The sequence below is a fragment of the Elephas maximus genome, chromosome 21 (assembly GCF_024166365.1).
Source record: "Elephas maximus indicus isolate mEleMax1 chromosome 21, mEleMax1 primary haplotype, whole genome shotgun sequence".
Lineage (NCBI taxonomy): Eukaryota > Metazoa > Chordata > Mammalia > Proboscidea > Elephantidae > Elephas > Elephas maximus.
Genome location: NC_064839.1, coordinates 56,611,661 through 56,637,510, shown reverse-complemented (window position 1 = coordinate 56,637,510; position 25,850 = coordinate 56,611,661). Strand labels below are relative to the sequence as shown.

The window sequence follows — 25,850 nt, the reverse complement described above, 5'->3', positions numbered from 1 at the left end:
CTCTTTTATATCTCAAAAGAGATTGACTCATGGTAAAGCATAATCTTGTAGATTGAGTTCTGCCTCACTAACATAATGCCTGTAATTCTGCCTCATTAACATCACAGAGGTAGGATTTACAACACATAAGAAATTCCTATCAAATGACAAAATGGTGGACAATCACACAATACTTGGAACCCTGGCCTAGCCAAGTTAACACACATTTTGGGGGGACATAATTCAATCTATAACACCAGATCTATACAAGGGAGGTGGAGCTGAGTCATGTATTCTCCAGGGTATGTTGATCCTTCTGAGTGTGTGCACAAAGAACACCAAGAGGGTTGCACAGTGGGATCATGCCTGTGATTATGGGGGTGAGCCCAGCCTGGTAGGCATGGTGACAGAGGGAGGAGGGACATGCCCAGACCATTTACATGCTTTCGTATATTTTAAAATTTTCACCAGGTGCAATTAGTGCATTTATAATGGGCTTTGCAGTGAATGACTGTAAGTGTATTTTTTGAAAACTTACTCCTTAGCATTGCTGGAACCGCTCCAGGTCCTGAGCTGCAACTTCTGTGCCCCCGACCTGCCTCTTTGTGGAGCTCAGGGTCTCTGGGCACTACACAACCCTGACTCCCTGTGGGACAAACCAGCAAAAGATCCAAGAGGCTCCTGAGAAGGGCAGCTGGGCACATGTCAGAGGTGGAGGCAGGCACCCCTCTTGGGGAATCGATATTGGGACCAGCCGGGGAGGACATAGGGGGCAGTGCCTGGGCCTGCTGCTGAGCCACAGCCACAGCTGGGAGGAGTTCCTAGGACCCAGGTCTTTGCCCCTCAGGCACACCGTGTGCTCTCACAGAATAAGGAGCAAACTTCCTATTCACAATCCTAGGTGTCCCCCTTCCCTGGGCTGGAGAACCCCTGACCTCCTCACTTGGCCTCTTCTCCCTCCTCTGGCCTTCCTGGGTATATACATAAGTATAAAAAAGATCGCCAATTAACCCTTAAACAGTAGGTGCCACTGCAGCTGCAGGGGTGTTGATTTCCAAGATGGGCAGACACCCACCAGCTCAGATGGAATCCCAGGACAGGCTCCCAAAGCCATGCCACCCTGAAATGTCCCCTAGGTGCTTCAGCAAGCAACCTCTCAGCCTGGGAGCGCAGCCCCAACTCAGGTCTCTACCTCTGTCTCTTTCTCTATGTCTCTGTCTCTCTATATCTGTCTAAATCTCTCTGATTGGCTCTGTCTCTGTCTCTCTCTGCCAGTCTCTCTCACTCTCTCTCCATCTCTGTCTCTCTCTGACTCTCCTCTATCTCTGTCTCACCTCTCTCTTTATCTCTTCTCTGTCCCTGTCTCTCTCTGTTTCCATCTCTCTCTTTCTCTCCTTCCCCTTGCACAGCCCATCCCTGTGAGGCTTCCTCAGAAAAAGATGCCACAGTCATCACCAACAGTGTGTCCACCTCTCTTGCAATGTCCCCGCAGAGTGGCCCTTCTCTCCTCACCGTGGCTTTTTGCTAAGTGTCCAGGCCACCTGCACCATGTGCCAGCTCCACTTGGAGCAGCCTGGGTGCCTCAACTCACTTCATCGGCAACACACCTCCTATACAGGGGAGGATTTTGCAGACGTGGGGTGCAATTATGAGTATAAAATGGTAACAATTGAGATGGCATAGATTTATTCAGGCCCAGATGGGTGATTTTCAGACTTTCCCAAAACCATCATACCATTTTGTGAAACCTTTTCAGGATTCAGAGAAACTTGAGAAATTTCCTTTTGTGAACCATGCTCCTGATACCAAAATCTAACAAAGACCCCAGAAAGAGAAACATGTGTTAATTTACATATGAATAAAGAGCCAAAAGTCATAAGTCAAATTCTAAAAGTCAAATTGTCTAGTTAATTAAAGAAAAATTCAACCAGGAATTAGGAACTATTTATAGTTTGTTCCAATATTTAGGGAAATGATAACCTCATGGTCAGCTCAATAGAAACGGGATGATGCACTCAAACAAACTGAAGTCCCAACAGGAGCACCGGTGCCCAGAGAAGAAGACTGACACCAAACAGACCCTCCGGACAGAGGGTGGAGGCTCCAAAGAGACAGACCCAAAGAGCCACCCAAAGTCAGACAAAGCTTCACCCCAAAACCAAAATCATGAAACTAGGTACACACTTAGAGGTTCTTTATACTTAAAAATCATCAATATTTAGAAGCAAATAATAAACTTATTTTAAAAAATCAGCAAATATGTAAAGGTTTTATGCCACTAGTATGCAAAGAACCCATAGATGCTAAGCAGAAAAATAGCAAAACTCTTAAAAGAAATGGACGAAGAATATAACAAAATTGCAAAAGAAACACAAACAACTAGACAATGTTAGGAAACGACAGAAAACTTTTTATGAACAGACAGACATGCTTCAGAGAATTATTTGTGATTATAAAAACGTTGAAAGCAAACTATTGCCTAAAGAAGTCATGATGCAGCCATTAGCGGGAATGTCCTGCAAGCTTTCTCAGTTTACAAAGCATGTGAGGCAGGAGCAGAGCTCCCAGAAGAACCTTGTTTGGTGAAAGGGTTCAAAGGGACCCCATACCATGTGATGACGGGAGTGTAAATAGAACAGATGAATCAGGGAAAGGTAACTTCGAGACCAAAGTGATTTTTACTTTTGCTTTTTAGTTTAATCTTCAAAATATTTTACAGTCTGCCAGTGACTCTACTACAACAGATTAGAAGGTCCCCTAGAGAAGTTGCAGATGTGCCCTGGGCCCCAACTCTCTCGCTAGGTCCCACAGACACGTTCCTGCTGAGGGAACCTCTAGTTCCAGCTCATCTTCAGTCTGGAAGCGAGGCGTTACTCCACAATTGCCCTCCAAAAGGGATCCTCAAAGTAGCCTCCCCAATTCCACAATCTCCAGAGCAGCAGTACCAGGTACCACCCCCACCTCCAAACTTTACCCATGTGTGCAACATTCACAGAGAGCAATGCTGAAGCCCTGGCTCCGCACCAGCCTCCGGTGGCCTCTCTCCTGGTGTGAGTCCCCAGCAGACACAGAAGTCATCTCCTGCACCCTAGGAGACTGGGGACAATTGGAGTCCATTCCATGTTTCTCACACCTCCCTCCCCAACAGGAGGTGCTTCCCAAACCCTCCCCCATCCCAGGCCAGCCTGGTCCCAGGCGAATCACAGGATCTGGCCCTAGCCTTGTGTCCAGAAGACAGAGGGTTCCCCATGGGCCACTGCCCCATTTCCAGGCCCTGGGTACCCAGGACATGTGTCACTGGAACAATGTTGCAGTGCGGGTTACTGCTGCTACCACAGTTACACACCCCTGCTCAAAAGTCCCGCCCAAAGCTTGAGGTACAGCACCCTAGTGTCTAGCCTTGTGGTGACCATCGACTCCCACAGGGCACACAGCTTCTGACCTACCACTCCAAGGCAGGTGCCACAGTTGGGAGACAACCGGACAAGGATGTCCCACTGATGACAATAGAAAAGGAGACTCAGCTCCTGGGGCAGCAGGGGCAGTTAGAGGCCTGCTGACCAGCTGTCTTGCTTATCCACTGCTGCTGTCACAGAAATACCACAAGTGGGTGGCTATAACAAACAGAACTTTCGCTCTCAGTCTATTGGCTAGATGTCTGAATTCAGGGTGCCAGCTCCAGAGGAAGGCTTTTACTCTCTGGGGCGAAAAGGTCCTTGTCATCAATTTTCCAATCATCTAGGAGCTTCTCAGTGCAGAGACCAAAGGATGCACTGTACTTCTGGTACTACATTCTGGGTGCCATGAGGTCCTCTGTCTCTCTGCTTGCTTCTTTCTTTTATATCTCAAAAGAGATTAACTCAAGATACAACTTTATCTTGTAGATTGAGTCCTGCCTCCTTAATATAACTGCCCCTAATCCTGCCTCATTAACATCATAGAGGTTTAACAGATAGGAAAATCATATCAGATGACAAAATGGTGGACAATCACACAATACCGGGAACCATGGCCTAGGGAAGATGACACACATTTTGGGGGGACACAATTAAATCTATAACGCCAGCTCTGCACAAGACACGTGGAACCCTCCAGGGTATTTTGATCCTTCCAATTGTGTGCACAGAGAACACCAAGAGGGTCTTAAGGCATGAGCATGCTTGTGATCACAAGGGCAAGCCCAGTCTGGTAGGCACGGGGGGAGAGGGAGTGGGGACATGCCCAGTTCATTTACACTCTTCCTTATATTTTAAAATTTTGACGCAGGCACAGATACTACATATGTAATGGGACTTTTAGTGTATGAATGTAAAAGTATGTTTTTTTAAACTTACACTTTGGCAGTGCTAGAACTGCTCCAGATCCTGAGCTGTGACTTCTTTCCTTCCCACCTGCCCCGCTGTGGAGCTCAGGGTCTCTGGTCACCATCCACCCCTCACTTTGTGAAGGAGAAGCCAGCAAAAGAGCCAAGAGTCCTCTGAGCAGGAACAGAAAGGCAGAAGTCAGAGGCGGAGGCAGATACCGCTCTCAGGCCATCAACATCAAGGCCAAGCTGGGAAGAAGTAGCGGTCAGGGCCTGGGGCAGCTGCTGACCCACACCCACAGCTGGTAGGAGCTCCTAGGACCCAGGTTTTTGCCCCTAAGGCACATCTTGCACTCTTACAGAATAAGGAGCAAACTTCCAATCCACAGTCCTAGGTTTCCCGCACCCCTGGGCTAGAGAACCCTTGACCTCCTATCTTGACCTCTGCTCCCTCCTCCAGCCTTCCTGGGGCAGGTGCTTCTGGCCTTAAGGATATAAAAGGGCCCCAAATAACCCATGCACAGTGAGGATGGGCACTCACCCATCCCGGGTGTCACTACAGTGGTGGGGGGATGATTTCCATGATGGGTAGAAACCCACCAGCTCAGGGGGAGTTGCAGGACAGGCTGGCATAGCCATATTACCCTGAAAGGCCCCCAGATATTTCAACAAGCAACCCTTCAGGCATGAAGCCCAGCCCCAAGCTTAGGTCTCTACCTCTTGGGCTGCCTTCCTGCCATCCTGCCAGATAGGGATTGGCAGGCTTGCATCACTGTGGTATTCCTGTGATGATGATAATTGTTATGACCACAGCCTCAAAATGGCTTGCAAAAACCCATCTCTACACTCCAGCCCCTCTCACGAGGAACTGCAGGCCTGACCAGGATTTTGAAAGGTGTTGTGGATTGAACTGTGTCCCCCAAAAATATGTGTTGTAAATCCTAACCCGTGTACTTGTGGCTATAATCCCATTTGGAAATGGGTTTTCTTTGGTATGTTAATGAGGCAGTAATAGTGCAGGGCATGTCTTGAGTCAATATCTTTTGAGATATGAAACAGCAGATTAAACAAGCAAATGAGTATATGATACAAGCACATGATCTTCCAAGGAACCTCGGAATAGAAGCTGAAAAGAGACAAGGACCTTCCCTCAGAACAGAAAGGTAGAGAGAGAGAAAGCCTTTCTTTAGAGCTAGAGCTCTGAATTCTGACTTCTAGCCTCCAAAACTGTGAGAAAAAAAATTTCTTTGTTAAAGCCACCGACTTGTGGTATTTTTGCTGTAGCACCACTAGATAACTAAGACAAACAGGGACACACCACCATGGATTCGGGGAGTACCACAGCCATGTGGCCCATGACCCAAACCAGCAGGTATAGCGTCATGGTGGAGACATGACTACCCAGACCATAAGCCCTGGGGAGATCACCACAGAGACCCCACTAGGGAAGTCCTTATGGGTCATGAAATAGATGGGCCAAAGCCAACCCCCAACTCAGCCTAGTTTCACTCATAGTGGGTACACTCCCACTGAGCCCCCACCCATGGAAACTGCTGGCTTTCAGTGGACAGCCCACAAAAGTCACCCCTCCTCCCTCGGGGTTGGTCAACATATCAGGGCCACAGCTGGGCATCTCATACACAAAACCCTAAAATGCCACCCCATTTTGAAGACAGGCAACAGGAAAGTGTTACCAATTGCCAATCTGACACAAAGGGTCCTTGTCTTTTCCCAAGTAAGAATACACATGAAAGACAAACTTTATTTTCAGCAAGCTTTATTTTGCTTGAGTCAAGCAAAAAGAGTCAGTGGGGATCTAACCCTCCCTAAAAGACTGACTTGAAAAGGGAAGCAAGGCTGGGCTTATATGGATTCTGTGGAGACAATAGAGTAATGAATATTTAGTGGGCTTCTTTCAAGTGGTGGGTACTTCTCAGAATGGCAGTGTATGTTAATTAGGTTGCCCGTGCATCTGGAATCCAAGATGGAACCCGCTGATATTTAAGATGGCATTCTCTCAGCAGCCCTTGGCATCACTTATGGGATATTGTGCAAGCGCACTGATCTGTGGCACTACATCGCTGTCTTTGCAGGGCTAAGGAAGTTGTTAAAAATCAATCACACTTTGTTCTCTGTGCGTGCAGAAGCCTATAAAGGGGGAAGGGACTAGAAAAATACTAAGAAGGAGACAGAAATTCAGGGGTTGTTTCAGCCTTATTTTATGTCAACAGAGTGTGGTTCCTGTTTACCCAACTTCTAGATGGTAATCTTTTTTTTTTTTTAATAATTTTTATAAGTGAAAGTTTACAAATCAAGTCAGTCTCTCACACAAAAACTCATATACACCTTGCTATACACTCCCAATTACTCTCCCCCTAATGAGACAGTCTGCTCTCTCCCTCCACTCTCTCTTTTTGTGTCCTTCTTGTCAGCTTCTAACCTCCCCCCATCTCCCCTCTAGGCAGAGATGCCAACCTAGTCTCAAGTGTCCACCTGATCCAAGAAGCTCACTCCTCACCAACATCCCTCTCCAACCCATTGTCCAGTCCAATCCATGTCTGAAGAGTTGGCTTCAGGAATGGTTCCTGTCGTGGGCCAACAGAAGGTCTGGGGGCCATGACCACCAGGGTCCTTCCAGTCTCAGTCAGACCACTAAGTCTAGTCTTATGAGAATTTGGGATCTGTATCCCACTGCTCTCCTGCTCCCTCAGGGGTTTTTGCTGTGTTCCCTGTCAGGGCAGTCATCAGTTGTAGCTGGGTACCATCTAGTTCTTCTGGTCTCAGGATGATGTAGTTGCTGGTTCATGTGGCCCTTTCTGTCTCTTGGGCTCGTAATCACCTTGTGTCCTTGGTGTTCTTCATTCTCCTTTGATCCAGGTGGGTTGAGACCAATTGATACATCTTAGATGGCTGCTTGCTAGCGTTTAAGACCCCAGACGCCACTCTTCAAAGTGGGATGCAGAATGTTTTGTTAAAAGATTTTATTATGCCAATTGACTTAGATGTCCCCTGAAACCATGGTCCCCAGACCCCTGCCCCTGCTACGCTGGCCTTCGAAGCATTCAGTTTATTCAGGAAACTTCTTTGCTTTTGGTTTAGTCCAATTGTGCTGACCTCCCCTGTATTGTCTGCTGTCTTTCCCTTCACCTAAAGTAGTTCTTATCTACTATGTAATTAGTGAATATGCCTCTCCCACCCTCCCTCTCTCCTCCCTCTTGTAACCACAAAGGAATGTTTTCCTCTCACTTTAAACTATTTCTCAAGTTCTTATAATAGTGGTCTTATGCAATATTTGTCCTTTTGCAACTGACTAATTTTACTCAGCATAATGCCTTCCAGGTTCCTCCAAGTTATGAAATGTTTCATAGATTCCTCACTGTGCTTTATCGAAGCATAGTATTCCATTGTGTGAATATACCATAATTTATTTATCCATTTACCTATTGATGGGCACCTTGGTTGCTTCCATCTTTTTGCTATTGTAAACAGTGCTGCAATAAACATGGGTGTGCATCTATCTGTTCTTGTAAAGGCTCTTATTTCTCTAGGATACATTTCAAGGAGTGGGATTGCTGGATTGTATGGTAGTTCTACTTCTAACTTTTTAAGGAATTGCCAAATCAATTTCCAAAGTGGTTGTACCATTTGACATTCCCACCAGCAGTGTAGAAGTGTTCCAATCCCTCCACTGCCTCTCCAACATTTATTATTTTGTGTTTTTTGAATTAATGCCAGCCTTGTTGGAGTGAGATGAAATCGCATTGTAGTTTTGATCTGCATTTCCCTAATGGCTAATGATCTTGAACATTTCCTCATATATCTGTTAGCTACCTGAATGTCTTCTTTAGTGAAGTGTCTATTCATATCTTTTGCCCATTTTTTAATTGGGTTATTTGTCTTTTTGCAGTTGAGTTTTTGCAGTATCATGTAGATTTTAGAGATCAGGCGCTGATCAGAAATGTCATAGCTAAAAACTTTTTCCCAGTCTGTAGGTAGTCTTTTTACTCTTTTGGTGAAGTCTTTGGATGAGCATTAGTGTTTGATTTTTAGGAGCTCCCAGTTATCTAGTTTTTTCTTCTACGTTCTTTATAATGTTTTGTATACTGTTTATGCCATGTATTAGGGCCCCTAATGTTGTCCCTATTTTTTCTTCCATGATCTTTATCGTTTTAGATTTTATATTTAGGTCTTTGATCCATTTTGAGTTAGTTTTTGTGCATGGAGTGAGGTATGGGTCTTGTTTCATTTTTCTGCAGATGGATATCCAGTTATGCCAGCACCATTTGTTAAAAAGACTGTCTTTTCCCCATTTAACTGTTTTGGGGCCTTTGTCAAATATCAGCTGCTCATATGCGCATGGATTTATGTCTGGATTCTCAATTCTGTTCCATTGGTCCATATATTGTACCAGTACCAGGCTGTTTTCACTACTGTGGCAGTATAATAGGTTCTAAAATCAGGTAAAGTAAGGTCTCCTACGTTGTTCTTCTTTTTCAGTAATGCCTTATTTATCCAGGTCCTCTTTCCCTTCCATATGAAGTTGGTGATTTGTTTCTCCATCTCATTAAAGAATGTCCTTGGGATTTGGATCGGAATTGGATTAAATGTATAGATCACTTTTGGTAGAATAGGCATTCTTATAATGTTAGGTCTTCCTATCCATGAGCAAGGTATGTTCTTCCACTTATGTAAGTCTCTTTTGGTTTGTTGCAGAAGTGTACTGTAGTTTTCTTTGTACAAGTCTTTTAGATCTCTGGCAAGATTTATTCCTAAGTATTTTATCTTCTTGGGTGTTACTATAAATGGCATTGATTTGGTGATTTCCTCTTTGATGTTCTTTTTGTTGGTGTAGAGGAATCCAACTGATTTTTGTATGTTTATCTTGTATCCCGATACTCTGCTGAACTCTACCATTAGTTTCAGTAGTTTTCTGGAGGATTCCTTAGGGTTTTCTGTGTATAAGATCATGTCATCTGCAAATAGAGATACTTTAACTTCTCCCTTGCCAATCTGGATGCCCTTTATTTCTTTATGTAGCGTAATTGCTCTCACTAGGACCGCCAGCACAATGTTGAGTAAGAGTGCTGATAAAGGGCATCCTTGTCTGCTTCCCAATCTCAGTGGGAAAGTTTTCAGGCTCTCTCCATTTAGGATGATGTTGGCCGTTGGCTTTGTATAAATGCCCTTTATAATGGTGAGAAATTTTCCTTCTCTTCTTATTTTGCTGAGAGTTTTTAGCATGAATGAGTGTTGAACTTTGTCAAATGCCTTTCTTGCATCAGTTCATAAAATCATGTGATTCTTGTCTTTTGTTTTATTTATTTATGTGGCGGGTTATATTAATTGTTTTTCTAATGTTGAACCATCCCTGCATACCTGGTATGAATCCCACTTGGTCATGGTGAATTATTTTTTTGAGATGTTGTTGAATTCTATTGGCTAGAATTTTGTTGACGATTTTTGCATCCACATTCATGAGGGATATAGGCGTATAATTTTCTTTTCTTGTGTTGCCTTTACCTTGTTTGGTATCAGGGATATGGTGGCTTCATAGAATGAGTTTGGTAGTATTCCATCCTTTTCTATGCCCTGAAATACCTTTAGTAGTAGTGGTGTTAACTCTTCTCTTAAAGTTTGGTAGAACTCTGCAGTGAAGCCATCCAGACCTGGGCTTTTTTTTGTTGGGAGTTTTTTGATTACCTTTTCAATCTCTTCTTTTGTTGTGGGTCTATTTAGTTGTTCTACCTCTGTTTGTGTTAGTTTAGGTAGGTAGTGTGTTTCTAGGAATTCATCCATTTCTTCTAGGTTTTCAAATTTGTTTGAGTATAGTTTTTCATGGTAATCTGATATGATTCTTTTAATTTCAGTTGGATCTGTTGTAATATCTCCGTAGATGGTAATCTTTTAACAGCTCTTTTTTTCTGCCAGCACAGTTAATCCTATCTGCTCACCAGCTCTGCAGTCACTGGGCCTCTTGGTCATACTTCTCTGCCTTGCACACCACCCTGCCCCACCTGACACCCTGCACCCCACATATCCCAACACCCCATGCCCAGCCGGCAACAGGCTGGGGTGAGAACTGACTCTTGCAGCCTACAAGGAGGGTGGGTGAGGCTGAGTGGTTGGTTTCTTTTTAGAATTCTTTCTCTAAGTTGAAAGTCTAGGTGGATGGATCTAGGAGGGGCCCCAGATTGGAGCCATTGAGGGCTGGGGTGTCCAGTGGGCCTTTGGGCACTAAGCAGCACCTGCCCACTGGCCCTGGCCCAAGAGGGGGCAACTCCAGGGCCCTAACCAGGGGAGTGCCCAGGAGAGGTGTCTTAGTTATCTAGTGGTGCTATAACTGAATTACCACAAGTGGATGGCTTTAACAAAGAGAAATTTATTTTTTCATAGCCTAGTAGGCTTTTTTATTATTATTATTTATTTTTTTAGTAGGTTAGAAGTCCAAATTCAGGGCTTCAGCTCCAGGGGAAGGCTTTCTCTCTCTGTTGGCTCTGGAAGAAGGTCTTTCTCGTCAATCTTCCATTGGACTAGGCACTCCTCTGCTCAGGAAGGCTGGGTCTAAAGGACTTGCTCTGCTCCTGGTGTTTTCTTAGTGGTATGAGGTCCCTACTCTCTGCTAGCTTCCCTTTCCTTTTATCTCTTGAGAAATAATAAGTGGTGCCAGTCCCACCCCAGGGAAATGCCCTTTACATTGGATCTGGGTTGTGACCTGGTAAGGGTGGTACAATCCCACCTGAATCCTCTTTAACAAAAAATTACAATTACAAAATGGAGGATAACCACAGAATATTGGAAATTATGGCCTAACCACATTTGGGGGGGGGACATAATTCAATCCATGACAAGAGGTGACAGTTCTGGCAGGACTCTGGACAACCAGTTCTAAACAACCAGGGCCTGGCATGGCCCCTTTCCTGGGGGCAAGTCACCCAGGGCCCCTGGACTAGCCCGTCCTTCTATGAGGCATGCCCCTCACTGGACCTTCCCTGGGACCCAACCAAAGACCATGCTCACACTTCAGAAACAAAGAACCTTCTGGAAATGGCCATCACCACTCCCGAGTCTCTCCCTGGGCACTGGTCAGCTGGTCCATCCAGCATGAGAACTACCCACAGACTTCCCCAGGCAGCCCTCCTGCACAGACCCCACCCAAGGGAAGGAAGTGGGGGGACCCACTCTATGCACCTTCACCCCCATGATCATAGCCCCCAGGTTCTGGACTCCTACCTACCCTGAAAAGTACAGTGTCACCTAGGCCCATTCCCAGGGGCCAGGAGTACAGGGGCTGGGCCAGCCTGTCAGCCTGCCCCATGTGCAGAGAAGACCACTAAGCAGAGATCTAGGGCACTGGTTATCTGTGCCAGTTGAGCCCTCCCAGGAGCCTGGAGCAGGGCAAGGGCCCAGGGACACAGGGTTTTTTTTCAAGGACCCTCCCATTGAGTAAATATGACTACCACAGTGACAGGCGCAGTAGTAAAAACCTGCCTCTCATCTCCCAGGGCACCATAGCCAGAGCCAGCACTAGACTCAGGGAAAGAATCCATCCTCCCCTTAGCCAGGAGCTTCCAAGCCACCTCACTTCTCAGCCTGCACTCAGACCTTAGCCACCCTCTATACCATTATGTGTGTGGCCAAAGGAAGTCATCCAAGATAGGAGAAAGCACCAGGCACCTCACCCCTGTTCATTCAAGCTCCCCTGGGGAAGACACCCAGCAGCCAGAGATCACTGTAGCCCACAGGGCCAGGGGCTGACACAGGGAGGCTGAGGCCTTGTTAGCAACACTACCCTAACCCCTGAGGAAGCATTGTTCGCACTGACCCTCAGTGGACATGACTGCAGCCAAGTGCCCACCCCAACATGAAGGAGCCTAGAAAAGGTAAGGGGAGTCAGCGTCAAGTCTGCCTGGAAGCCTCCAGAGGATGACAGAGGAAACAACCCTGCAGCTGGGCTGGTAGTCACTGCACAGAAGTTGCTGAGGGAGCATGCTGGGCAGGGCTCCTTTGGTCAGGAACGGATCCCTAGCCTGTCATGGATACCCACCCACTGAGGTCTCCAGAAGCTTCTACCCAGAAAAGGGGTAGTGCAGGGCTCTCTGTACAGTGGTGTCTTGATGAGGTCACCATCAGGGACGCTGTGCTGGAAATCTGCCAGCCCCCAGGTAAGGGGGTCCCAGAGCAGCCCCTCCAGGAGCTGGCCCCATAGGAATCCCTCCTCAGCCATCTAGACCAGGAATCAGGCAGAGTTACATCGGCCTGAGCTCAGGTGGGTCTTCATGCAGTTCCTCTAACATTCGCCCAGGCTTTCCCTCCTCCTCTCAGCCCAGTACCAGAGCCCTGCCACCTGGCATCCAATCCTCCTTCCTTCTCTCTGTCATCCGTCCCAGCCTGTCCCAGGCCTCCCCAGGCAGCGCAGGATGGATAAAGTTCCAACCATGCTGCCTATGGCCCCTCAGGAGGACCTCCACCATCCTGAGGTCAGCCAGTGCAGCCTAACTGCCATTCATTGTGTCCCCATTCTCATGTTCCCCCATGCCTCCTCATTGTTAGCCTCACCCTTAGACATCCAGGAACCCTGACAGCCTGAGCGCCTTCTCCCCACCCAGCCCACAAGCTAGCCCAGCAGCTCTGTCCACGGATCAAGACTGGCCACCTGGACCCTCACTGCTTCTGTGGATGCAGCCAGGCTACCCCGGCTCTAGCACCATCCCTTGTCACAGAGTGTCAAGCTGTGGTAGACGACTTTGACTATGATGATCACAGTGGCACCAACCATAGCAGCAACAACATGATCCACACAAACTCCAGTGCCTCCCAGACCCTGGGGTGGGGGTGGAGGGAGGGCAGTTGGAGGGTACCCCTCTGTAAGCCTAGCCACCTAGATGGAGGGGATAGCTGTGCTTGAGATGGGGACTCCAGTGATGACCACAAGGGCCCAAGTATGGTTGAAGTGGCCTGGGACTAGGCAAAGGGTGAGGGAGGCCTGGGGCTAGTATCAGGTGTGTACACGATTATCCCCTCATCTTCTGCCAGTCTGATCCACAAGGAATCCATCATCACCCCCTAACCAAATTGAGTCATGAGCAATGAAGGGCCTGAGTAGGCTCACCCAGACTGCTAGGGAGGCAGCTGAGAGTCCCAGCTGCTGGCCCAGGCCATTCAGACAATTCCTGGAGACCAAGGACTCTAAGCCATGAGTCTGGAGATTGTGCCCCCACAATTTCCCAGGGGGCCTCCATCAAGTCCCCATTCTCTTTCCCTGGGATATCCTTCCCCCCCATACCACCGACAGCTCAGCCTCCCAGGGGCACCTGGCCCAGCCCTCTGAACCCCTCTGTGGCCATCCAGCCCCTGCAGGAGCAGGTGATATTGTCTGGGTACTTATCACTGTGAGTGGAGGAGTGCTACTAGTTACCACAGGGCCATGCGCCTGTTCAAAATCACATGGCTTCTGCCAGCAACTTTGATAGCTAGGCCTGGTCACAACATGCTGTCCTCCCAAAAGTCCCGAAGGTTGGAAGCAGGGTCCCCTCTCCATAACAAGGCTCGGGAGCCACAGCCACAGGCCTGTCAACAGCAGAGACTCTCACTCACTGCCCAACTAGGAGGCACCCATGCAGGAGAGGGCTCTGGGTATCCACCTCCAGCTGAGCTGAGTGGTGCTAAACCCCCAGGCCTTGAGGCCCTAGCTTCCCCAGCGCCAGCCCTAACACTTTGGAGAAACCACACACTGCTTTGCTCAGCTGGACAGTCTAAGGTCACCCTTCCCCTGGCCTGCACTGGCTCCTAGTCTGACCTCACTGACTTTCCTGCCCCTGAGCAAGGGCAGCAGCAGACCCAGGGCCTCTGAGACTGTGAGGCTCTTCACTTCCTGGTGGTGGCTAGCGTGAGCTCTTGTGCAGGGAAGGGTGAGGCCTTGCTAACTGGGCCTCAAGCAACATACCCCACCCACCACCTCCCACACTGAACTGCCAAACTCTCGTCCACTCAGCCCCCTGAAGGCTCTGAGGCCCCACACTGAGAGCTCAGAGCTGTCAATACCCCAAGACTCTGCTCTGCCCAGGACACCTCCCCAACACAACCACTGCTCACAGCCCAGCCCAGAGGCCACAGAATGGCAGAATGAAGGCATACGCAAGCCTGCTCCACACCAGGGACACCACACCAGAAAGTGCAGAGAGGAATGTCTGGGCAGAGAGAGGTGCTAGAGACCTCTGGTTTGCCCCATGTCAAGCCCCAGCGCCTCTTACCAGAGTGCCTCCATGCACCCATTCACTTGCCCCAGGGCACCACAGCCTTCAACTCTCCTTTCTCCCTCTGCTGTCTTCTCCTCCTTCTCTCAAATGGGAAGACCCAGGAAGCCATGCCAGATGGGGGCACAGAAGCTGGATCCCCAAGATTTGGTATGAGGCTCTACCGCTGTGATACTACAGTGGTTGCTACAACTGTGGCTGATTTCCCAGCAAATACCAGCCAAGATACCTGCAGCTGGAGACTGGGGAAGAACCCATCCCCACCTCCCTTCCTAGCCCTGGGGGTGGGGCCGGTCTCAGGTCCCATCTCCTCCACCCAGCACCTGGTCAGGGCAGCAGTAGACAGTGATGCTGGTGGGGGGGGGGGCTGGGAACTAGGGAGGTGGGCTTTGCCGGGGATGATCCTTTGCTTTCCTCACCCCATTCCGGCCCCCCCTTGTCTCTTCCCATGGGGCTCCCGGGGCCCCTGAGAATGAGGGGTCCACACTCTGGACAAAAAGACATTCTCTCACAATGGGGTTATCCCTGTAGTGGCTCAGGCCAGAGCCAAAAGACCTTGGGGGGGGTCCCCTCATTTGGTAGCCAACATAGCTAGCACCTGGGGTGACAGACCCCTTTGGGACAGCAGTGTGGAAGCCCAGAGGGCCTAGTGACAGCAGAAAGAGGGACACCAAGTCACCCTGACCTGGACTCTAATCATGGTGCTGTGACCCAGATTGCCACTCCGTTGCAGTTCCCCTCACTATGCAGCCAGTGGCAGATTCTGATCTGTGCACTGACTTTGGAGTCTTGGAATTCTGGAGAACAGCCCAGGGCTGAGGGTCACCCACCCAATCCTGTCAAGGCCAAAAAAGGCCAATATATACCCAGGAGGGCATCCCTGGCCAGACCCAGCAGAATTTGTGCAGTTCCATGACACAGTGGTTATGGCTGGGGCAACAGTGACACACATCTCACACAAAACTCACCCAGTGGCCTCCGTGACTAGAGAGGCTCAGAGCCAAGGCCGGAGAGCTGGTCAAGACCACTCCCCATGCAACCCTGCCTGGTGCCCAGACCTGCAGGCAGCAGAAGGTACAGAGGGATTCTGTGCTGCCCTGTGTCAAGGTAAGTATAGTGGGAGCTACCACTGTGCAAAAGACCCCACCAAACACTATCCTGGCAGCCAGTGGAGGAACAGAAAGAAAAGCCAGTACAGAAGCACTGAGCCCTGACAGGCTCTGACACTAACCCCACCCTAATAGCCTGGACCCTGAAAGGAGCATCGATTCATGGTGAGGACTAGGAAGCATAAGCTGGGGAGGAAGTTCTGGGGAGTGGATTGGAGGAGTTGTGTCCACTACGGGGCCAGATCTCAATCAGGGTCATAGACTCCTTTCAGGAAGCTAGACAGGGCCACAACAGTGAAGGTGAAGTTCATCTGATTAGGGGAACTTCCAACAGAACATAGCCCTAACCCAGTCTGAGCCGGGAAGCAGAAGTGTGCTGGGAAGGCTGAGCTGGGAGCCTCCCTGGGGAGCCCGGGTAGGTGGTAGATCCTCCCACACCAGCAGAGTCCTGCACCCCATCCACCTATTTGTGCTTCAGCCTAACTGCAGCCTAGTCAAGCCCACTGCCCTCAGCAACAGTGGGGAGATCATCCTGGCAGCCAGGTCTCTGTGGAGCCCCCACTGCAGCCTTTACCTCTCCATGGCCCTGAGTAGGTACCTGTCCAGGCTTTTGAAATGTCACACCAGTCAATCAATGTCCAGGCACCTCTTTGTACAACAAATGCACAGTGGAGCAGCAGGAGGTTCATCTGGCTGGGTGGATCAGGGCCCAGCCCACTCCCCATGCTACCTCCATGTGTGCTCACCAACCTTTTTCTACCATATCATCACTGTGGCCCAGAGCCTGTCTTCTACAGCAGGAGCCCGTGCCCCAAACAAGAAGGGTGCTCAGGGCATCACTCACCATGTGCCTTTCCTGGGTCCTGATGGGCCAGCTCCAGTCAAGAGTAGGGGGCCTGTAGACCTAACAACCTGTAGTCCAGGTCAACAATGGCCTTGGCCACTGCAGGGTTATGTCGGCCTCCAGCCACCCCGGCTTCCCTGGGAGGCTAGTGCTCAGCCAGACCTGTGGTGCACCTTGGGCAGCAATGCAGTCCCACAACCAGGCCCCTCCCCACAAAGGAAGCTGATAAACTCCAGGCCAGCAAGGCTTCAGAAATTAGCTCTAAGGCATCAATTTTCCCTTCATACCCCTCCTTCTGGCCCTCCTTCTCCCCAGACCTCCAACCCTTCCTGCCCTGCCTTTCAGCCAGAAACCTCAAATTCCTGTGGCCCCAGCTCTTCCCCCTCCACTTACACACAGTACATGGAGATTTTCAAATGCTGCTTTTAACATAAAGATAGGATCACCCTGGGTATTTCTCTGCAACTTGTCCCTCCCAACCCCCCCAGTCACCCCCAAGGCCACAATGCTTCATTCATTCAGTAAATATTCTAGCACCCCTAGTGCATGGCAGGCCCTGAGAGGCCAGGACAAATGCTTTCTGACTCCTGGGATTTATATCCTGAGTCAAAAAACAGATGACCGTCATAGCAGTGCAAACATAGCATGCATGCAATTTGAGACCAGGAAGGAAACTCAGGGGATCTTGGAAGTGGATCATCAGGACATAAAACACAACCTAACACATTTAAAAGAATAAAAATCATTGAAGTATGTTCTATACCACAATGGAATTAAACTAGAAACCGTTAACAGAATGATAGGTGGGAAATATCAAAATATTTGGAAATTAAACAACACACTTCTCAATAACACATGGGTCAAAAGTGAAGTCTGAAGGAAAATTTAAAACTACCTTGAACTAAATGGAAATGAAAACACAACTGATCAAAATGTGTGGGATACAGCAAAAGGAGCGCTTAGAGAGACATTTATAGCATTGAATGTATATGTTAGAAAAGAAGGAAGATATAAAATCAATAGTCTAAGCTTCTATTTTTTTAATCAGAAAATGAATAACAAATTAAATCTGATATAAGCAAAGAGAAGATAAATAATAAAAATAGAGCAGAAATCAATAAATTTGAAAATAGAAATTTATTATAAAAAAATCAATGAAATCAAAACAGGCACTTTGAAGACATCAGTAAATTTGATAAATCACTAGCAAGGCTAACCAAGAAAAGAGGAGAGAAGAAGTAAATTGCTAATACTAAAAATGAAAAAGGAGTCATCACTACTGATCCCATTGACATTACAAGGATAATAATGGGATAGTATGTACAACTCTATGCACACACATTTGATAACTTAGATGAAATATAACAATTCCTTGAAAGAGGTTTCTACAGGGGCCCCTGCCCCATCAAAAGGCTCCAGGCACCCAGGGCGTGAGGGACATCCTAGGTTTGGTCCTGAACCTGCAGCTTGCAGCAGAACCAACCTCAGGAAGGATGCGATACCCTAATGGCTCACAGTTCACTCAGCCAAGAAGGACACAACGTAAAAGTTGGAAACATCTTGAGATCCCAAAGCCCTTCTGCAGCAGGAGGGACCAAAAGCTGTACAGGCCTGGCAGGCAAACCACCACACATGCGCAGGATCCCAGCAGTGATTTGTTCACCCTGGAGTTCCTCCTCAGCAACGCTGGAACCCCCAACACTCACCTGGGCCACACATAGCAGCCCTGGAGAACAGCTCTCTCTTGGCTCCCAGAGGGATGACTGGAGTCATCTCTCTTCTCCTGAGTTCCATACCAAAACCTCTCTGTACTCTGGAAATCCCCACTGCAGAGGGTGGACAGGACATTCCCAGGCAGGAGGATTATGTTGGGGCATGTGTCACCGTGACAATATTGCAGTGGTAGTTACTGCAGATACCACAGTGACACAGCACCTGCCCAAAAGCCCCACACAAAGCTCTGGATGCAACACCCTGGGGTGCAGCCTGGTGGTGCCCATGTACTTCCAAGGAAGACATGGCATCCGACCTGCCACCCACCCAGGAAAGTAGAAGTTCAGAGACAATGGGACAAGGATGTCCCACTGATGACAACAGAAGAAGAGGCACTGCTCCTGCGGCAGCAGGGCCAGTTGGAGGCCTGCTGACCAGCTGGCTGATTACCTACTGCTGCTGTAACAGAAGTACCACAGGTGGGTGGCTTTAACAAACAGAAGATTATTCTCTCACAGTCTAAAATCTGAATCAGGGCTCCAGCTTCAGGAGATGGCTTTCTATCTCATTTGGCTCTGGAGGAAGACCGCTGTCATCAATTTTCCTGTCTAGGATTTTCTCAGCATAGGAACGCCAGATCAAAATGACATGGTCTGCTTCTGGCACTACTTTTTTGGTGGCACAAGGTCCCCCTGTCTCTCAACTTTCTTCTCTCTTTTATATCTCAAAAGAGATTGACTCAAGATACAACTTAATCTGGTAGATTGAGTCCTGCCTCATTAACACAATGCCTCTAATTCTACCTCATTTACATTGTAGAGGTAGGATTCACAATACATAAGAAAATCACATCAAATGACAAAATGGTGGACAATCACCCTGGGAACCATGGCCTAGCCAAGTTGACACACATTTTTGGGAGACACAATTCAATCCCTAACGCCAGCTCTGCACAAGCGAGGTGAAACCAAGGCATGTATTCACCTTGGTGTTGTGATCTTTCCTCGTGTGTGCACAGAGAACACCAAGAGGGTAGCAAGGTGGGCTCATGCCTGTGATCACAGGGGAGAGCCCAGCCTGGTAGGCATGGGGGAAGAGAAGGGACTTGCCCAGTCCATTTACACTTTACTTTATATTTTAAAATTTTCACCAGGCACAGACAGTGCATTTGTAACGGGATTTGTAGTGAAGGAATATAAGTGTATTTTTCAAAAACTTACTGCTTGACAGTGCTGGAGCTGCTCCAGGTCTTGAGCTGTGACTTCTGTCCTGCCCACCTGCCCCTCTGTGGAGCTCAGGATCTCTGGGCACCATCCACCCATTACTCCATGAGGCACAAGCCAGCAAAAGAAGTAAGGGTCCCCTGCAAAGGAACAGCAAGGTGCAAGTCCAAGATGGAGGCAGGTGCCCCTCTCCAGGCATCCACATGGAGGCCAGCCTTGAAGGACATAGGGGGCAGTGCCTGGGGCCACTGCTGACACACAGCTACAGCAGGGAGGAGGTCCTAGAACCCAGGTTTCTGCCCCAAGACACACCTTTTGCTCTCACAGAATAAGGAAGAAACTGAATTCACTGTCCTACCTGTCTCCCTTTCCTGAGCTAGAGAACCCCTGACCTACCTTGGTCTCTGCTTCCTCCTCTGGCCTTCCTGGGTCAGGTACTGCTGGCCCTGAGAGTATAAAGGCCCCAAGTAACACATGCACATCAAGGATGAGCACTCAACCACCCTGGGTGCTGCTGCACTGGCTGAGGGAGGTTGACTGATACTGGACAGACACCCACCAGCTCAGGAGGAGTCCCAGGACAGGCTAGCATAGCCATGCCACCCTGAGAGGCCCCCCAGCTGTTTCAGCAAGCAACCCCTTGGAAGAACCCAGCCCAGAGCTCAGGTGTGTACCTCTGGGGGGGCCTGCTTGCCATCTAAAACCAGAGGAAAATTGGGGACGCACATACACCGCAGTGGTATTACTGTGATCCTCGTAGCTGCTGCAGCCACAGCCTTGTAAAAACCCATCCCTAGGCCCCACCCCTTCCCACCAGGTGCTGGGGACCTGCCTAGGATTTTGAAGGATTTTTTTTTTATGGATTTGATTGTGTCCCTCAAAATATGTGTTGTAAACCCTAACCCCTATACCTCTGGCTATAATTCATTTTAAGAATGGGATTTCTTTGTTATGTGAATGAGGCAGTATAAGTGTAGGATGTGTCTTGAGTTAATCTCTGTTGACATATAAAAGAGTACATTAAGCAAACAAAGAAGTGCATGTTACAAGCCACATGGTCTTCCAAGGAACCTAGGAATAGAAGCTAAAAAGAGTCAAGGACCATTTCTCAGAGCCGAAAGACAAAGAAAGCCTTCCCCTAGAGCCAGTGCTCTGAATTCGGACTTCTAGCCTCCTAAAATGTGAGAAAATACATTCCTGTTTGTTAAAGTCACTCACTCATGGTATTTCTGCTATAGCAGCACTAGATAAATAAGACAAGCAGAGACACACCAGCATGGATTTGGAGGGATACTGCAGTGTCTCAGTTACCTAATGCTGCTATAACAGAAATACCACAAGTGGACGGCTTTAACAAAGAGAAGTTTATTTTCTCACAGTAAAGTTGGCCAACAGTCCAAATTCAGGGTGTCAGCTCCAGTAGAAGGCTTTCTCTCTCTGTCAGCATTCTCATCAATCTTCTCCCAGACCAGGAGCTTCTCAGCTCAGGGATCCCCGGTCTAAAAGACGCGCTCTGCTCCCAGCACTGCTTTCTCGGTGGTATGAAGTCCCCCTGTCTCTCCGCTCCCTTCTCTCTTTTGTATCTCAAGAGATTGCCTCAAGACACAATCATATATTGTAGGCTGAGTCCTGTCCCTCACTAACACAACTGCCACCCATCCTCCCTCATTAACATCATAGAGGCAGGATTTACAACATATAGGAAAATCACACAATACCCAGAATCAAGGCCCAGTGAAATTGATACACACATTTTTTGGGGGGGGGGTGCATAATTCATTCCATGACAAACAGCCATGCAGCCTATGATCCAAACCAGCAGGTAGAGTGTCACAGTGGTAACAAGGCTCCCCTGAACCCCAAACTCCTGGAGAGTCACCACAGAGACCTCCACAGGGAAGTCCAAATGGGTCATGAAACAGACAGGCCAAAGCCAACCACCAGCTCAGCCTAATCTCACTCACAGTGGGTACTCTCCTCTTGAAACACCATCCCACCCCAAGACCATTGTCTGCTGCCTTCATTTGAACAACCCACAAAAGTCCCTCCCACTTACTCATAGTTAGTCAACATATCAGGGCCATAGCTGGGTATCTCAAACACACCATTCCCCAATCCCTCCCCTCCCCGCCCTATTTTGGACAGAGGCAACAGGAAGATAGGGTTGCTTCCGGTACCCTGGCATTGTCCAGCCCTGTAGTCACTGGACCTCTGCCCTTCATGCCACCGCGTCCCCCAGACACCCTGCACCGCACACCACCTAGCACCGTATGCCCAGCCAGGCAACAGGTTAAGATTAAAATAGACCCTTGCAGCCTATGAGGAGGGTGGGTGGGGCAGAGTGGTATGGTTTTAGAATCCTTTTTCCTGGTGGAAAGCCTGGGTGGGCAGCTCAAGGAGAGCCCCCAGGTAGGAACCATTGAGGGCTGGGGTGTCCAGCGGGCCTGTGGGCACTAAGCAGCCTATGCCCACTGGCTCTGATGCTTGAAGGGGCACCTCCAGAGCCCTAACAAGGGAGTTGCCCAGGAGAGGATACAATGCTGGCAGGATGCTGGAAAACCATGTCTAAGCAGCCAGGGTCTGAAATGGCCCTTTTCCAGAAGACAAGTCGTGCTGGGTCCCTGGGCCAGCCTGGATTTCTATGAGCCATGCCCTTCAGTCAACTTCCCTTAGGAGCCAACCAAGGACCATGCTCACACTTCAGAAACAAAGAACCTTCCAGTAATGGCCTGACATGTGCATTGACTTTGGAGTTCGAAACTCTGGAGAACAGCCCAGGGTTGAGGGACACCCACCCAACCCTGTCAAGGCCAGAAAAGGCCAATGTTTGCCCAGGAGGGCAACCCTGGCCAAACCCAGCAGAATTTGTGTAGGTCCATGACACAGTGGTTATAGCTGGATCCATAGTGACACACGTCTCACAAAAAACTTACCCAGTGGCCTCCAAGACCAGAGAGGCTCAGAGCCAAGGCCATGGAGCTCCTCAAGCCCATACTCATGCAGCCTCTGCCTGGCATCCTTCTCCAAAGCCAGTGGCAGGTACAGAGGGATTCTGTGCTACCCTGTGTCAAGGTGGATAAGGTGGCAGCTACCACTGTGTGAAAGACGAAGATAAAAACTGGACCCCCACAGAATATAGATGGACAACTGCCAGCAGGGTGGGGTTTAGGCAGAAAGGCCAGAGCTGGAACACTTAAGCCCTGCCAGGCTCTACACTAACCCCACCCTAAGAGCCCAGGCCCCACCTGGGCTTTGCTTCATGGTGAGGACTAGAAAGCATGAGCTGGGGACAAACTCCAGGGGAGTGAATTGAGGGGTACCTCCTGTGAGGCCTGAGGTCAACCTGGGTCATAGACCCCTTTCACGAAGCCTGACAGGGCCAGCAAAGTGAAGGTGAACTTCAGATGATATACATTCTTCCAACCGAATGCACCCCATGGCTTGGCAGAGTCAGAGAGGTGGAAGTGTGCCAGGAAGACTCGGCTGGAGACATTCCTGAGGAGCCTGGGTAGGTGGTAGATTCTCCTACACCCCTACCCTGGGAAAAAGCCTGCAACCCTTCCACCTATTGGTCCTTCAACCTACCTGCAGCCTAGCCAAGCCCACTACTCTCAGTACCAGGGAGATCATCCTGGCAGCCAGGTCTCTGTGGAGCCCCCACTCCAGCCTGTTTCCTTCCTTGGCTTTGGGTAAATACCTGTTCTGGTTTTCTGGATGCCACACCAGTCAGTCAGAATCCAGGCTCCTCTTGGAACATCAAGCGCACAGTGGAGCAACAGGAGCTCATCTGGCTGGGTGGGACAGGGCTCAGCCCACTCCCCATGCTACCCCTATGTGTGCTCACCAACGTGTTTCTCCCATATCATCACTGTGGCCCAGAGCCTGTCTCCTACACTAGGAGCTGGTACCCCACACGAGAAGGGTACTCAGGGCATCACTCACCAGCTGCCTTTTCTAGGTCCTGATGGGCCAGCTCCAGTCAAAGGAGATGGAGGCCTGTGGACCTGACACTCTGGGCTCCAGGTCAGCCCTGGCCTTGGCCACTGCAGGGTCATGCAGGCCTTCACCCGCCTAGCCCTCCTTGGGAGGCCTGAGCTCAGCCAGACCTGTGGTACCCCTTGGGTAGAGAGGCAGCCCCACCTCCAGGCTCTGGGCCCCTTACCTTCCACACACAGGAAGCAGATAAGCTCTAGGCCAGCAAGGCCTCACAAATCAGCTTTAAGGCATCAGTTTTCCCTTCCTGCCCTTCCTTCCCTGCCTCTCAGTCAGAAATCTCAGCTTCCTATGGCCTCGGCCCTTCTCCTCCACTTACGCACTGTACATGGAGATTTTCAAATGTTACTTTTAACATAAAGATAGTCTCACCCTGAATATTACTCTTCAACTTGTTTCCCCCACCACGGGTCAACAATATATTTCTTCATTCACTCCCAAAGCCACAATATTTCATTCATTCAGTAAATATTCTAGCACCACTATTGCATGGCAGGCCCTGAGAGACCCGGACAAATACATCTTGTCCCCTGGGGTTTACAGCCAGATACAGATAACCATCACAGCAGTGCAAACATCTGCATGCATGCAATGTGAGACCAGGAAAGAAGCTCAGGGAGTCTTGGGAGTGGATCCTCAGGACATAAAACACACCTTAACACATTTAAAAAAATAAAAATCATTAAAGTATGTTCTAGACCACAGTGGAATTAAACTAGAAATCAATAACAGAAAGGCAGCTGGGAAATATCAAAATATTTGGAAATTAAGCAACACACTTCTCAATAACACGTGTCAAAGGAGAAACCTGAAGAGAAATTTAAAAATACCTTGAACTAAAGGGAAATTGAAAGACAATTTATCAAAATGTGTAGAGTGCAGCAAAAGGAGTGCTTAGAGAGAAATTTATAGCATTGAATGCATATGTTAGAAAACAAGGAAGACATAAAATCAATATTCTAAGCTTCCATTTTAGATTATCAGAAAAGGAAGAACAAATTAAATCTGTCATAAGCAAAAAGAAGTTAAATAATAAACATAGAGCAGGAATCAATGAAATTGAAAACAGAATTTAATTGAAAAAAATCAGTGAATCCAAAAGCAGGTTCTTTGAAGAGATCAGTAAAATTGATAAATCTCTGGCCAGGATAACCAAGAAAAGAGGAGAGAAGACACAAATTACTAAGAACAAAAATAAAGGACTCATCACTGCTGATACCATGCACCATTGAAAGGATAAGGAGGGGATACTGTGAACAATTCTAAGCCCATGTATTTAATAACTTTGATGAACTACAACAAATTCCTTGAAAGACAAGGGTTCTGCAGGAGCCATTGCCCCATTCCTAGGGCCCTGGGCACACAGGGCATGAGTGACATCTCAGGTTTGATCCAGAAGCTGCTACTTCCAACAGACCCAACCTCAGGAGGGCCCTGGGCACACAGGGCATGAGTGACATCTCAGGTTTGATCCAGAAGCTGCTACTTCCAACAGACCCAATCTCAGGAGGGATGTAATGCCCTAATAGCTTACAGTCCACTCAGCCAAGAGTGACACAGAACACCAGATGGAAACAGCCTGGAGCAGGAGCACCAATAGCTGCAAAGGCACCGGCAGGCAAACAACCTCACACTCTCAGGACCCCACTCAGCCATTTGACCAGCATGGGGCTCCTTCTCAGCCACAGTGGAGCCCCCAGCACTCACCCAGGCCGCATACAGCAGCCCTGGAGAACGCCTGTTTCCTGGACCCCAGAGGGCTGGTCAAAGTCATCCCTCCTCACCTGAGCTCCGTACCAAAACCTCTGGAACTCCCAGAATCCCTGGTGCGGAGGGAGAATGGTGTTGTCCCAGGCAGGAGGATTCTGTGAGGGCATGTGTCACTGTGACAATATGACAGTTGGGGTTATGACTACTACCACAGTAACAGAACACCCACACAAAAGTCCTCCCCAGAGATTCTGGTACAGCACCCTGGGGTGCAGCCTGGCAGTAACCATCAACTCCCACAGGGCAAAATGTATCTGACCTACCACCCAGCTATAAATGCCAGAATTTGGAGACAAAGGGACAAGGATGTCCTACTGATAACAATAGAAAAGGATACCCAGCTCCTGGGGGATCAGCTGCAGTTGGAGGCCTGCTGACCAGCTGTCTGAAGCATCTAGTGCTGTTGTAACAGAAGTACCACAAGTGGGTGGCTTTAATGAACAGAAGCTTATTCTCTCACAGTCTAGTAGGCTACAAGTCTGAATTCAGGGTGCCACCTCTAGGGGAAGCCTTTCTCCCTCTGTGGGCTCTGGAGGAAGGTCCTTGTCATCAATTTTCCTGTGGTCTAGGAACTTTTCAGCACAGGGAACACTGGTCCAAAGGATGAGCTCTGTTCCTTTAACAGAAATACCACAAGTGGGTGGCTTTAACAAACAGAAGCTT

At 48.7% G+C, this 25,850-nt stretch overlaps 1 protein-coding gene across 43 annotated transcripts in view; it reads right to left on the bottom strand.

Moving 5' to 3' along the window:
- LOC126064689 (uncharacterized) overlaps positions 1–25,850 on the bottom strand; it is a 302,693-nt gene that overhangs the window by 19,067 nt on the left and 257,776 nt on the right. For 40 of the 43 annotated variants that reach the window (XR_007514591.1, XR_007514597.1, XR_007514592.1 and 37 more), the window contains one exon: positions 17,668–19,564. The exons of 1 other annotated variant lie outside the window; for it this stretch is intronic. Coding sequence is in view for 20 of the 42 variants with exons in the window: in XM_049863900.1 (XP_049719857.1) it covers positions 19,348–19,564 (217 nt within the window). In the remaining 22 variants the exon portion in view is untranslated. Of the gene's footprint in view, positions 1–17,667; positions 19,565–25,850 lie in introns of those variants that run through there. 2 more of the 43 variants (XR_007514579.1, XM_049863883.1) reach the window with 1 other exon arrangement.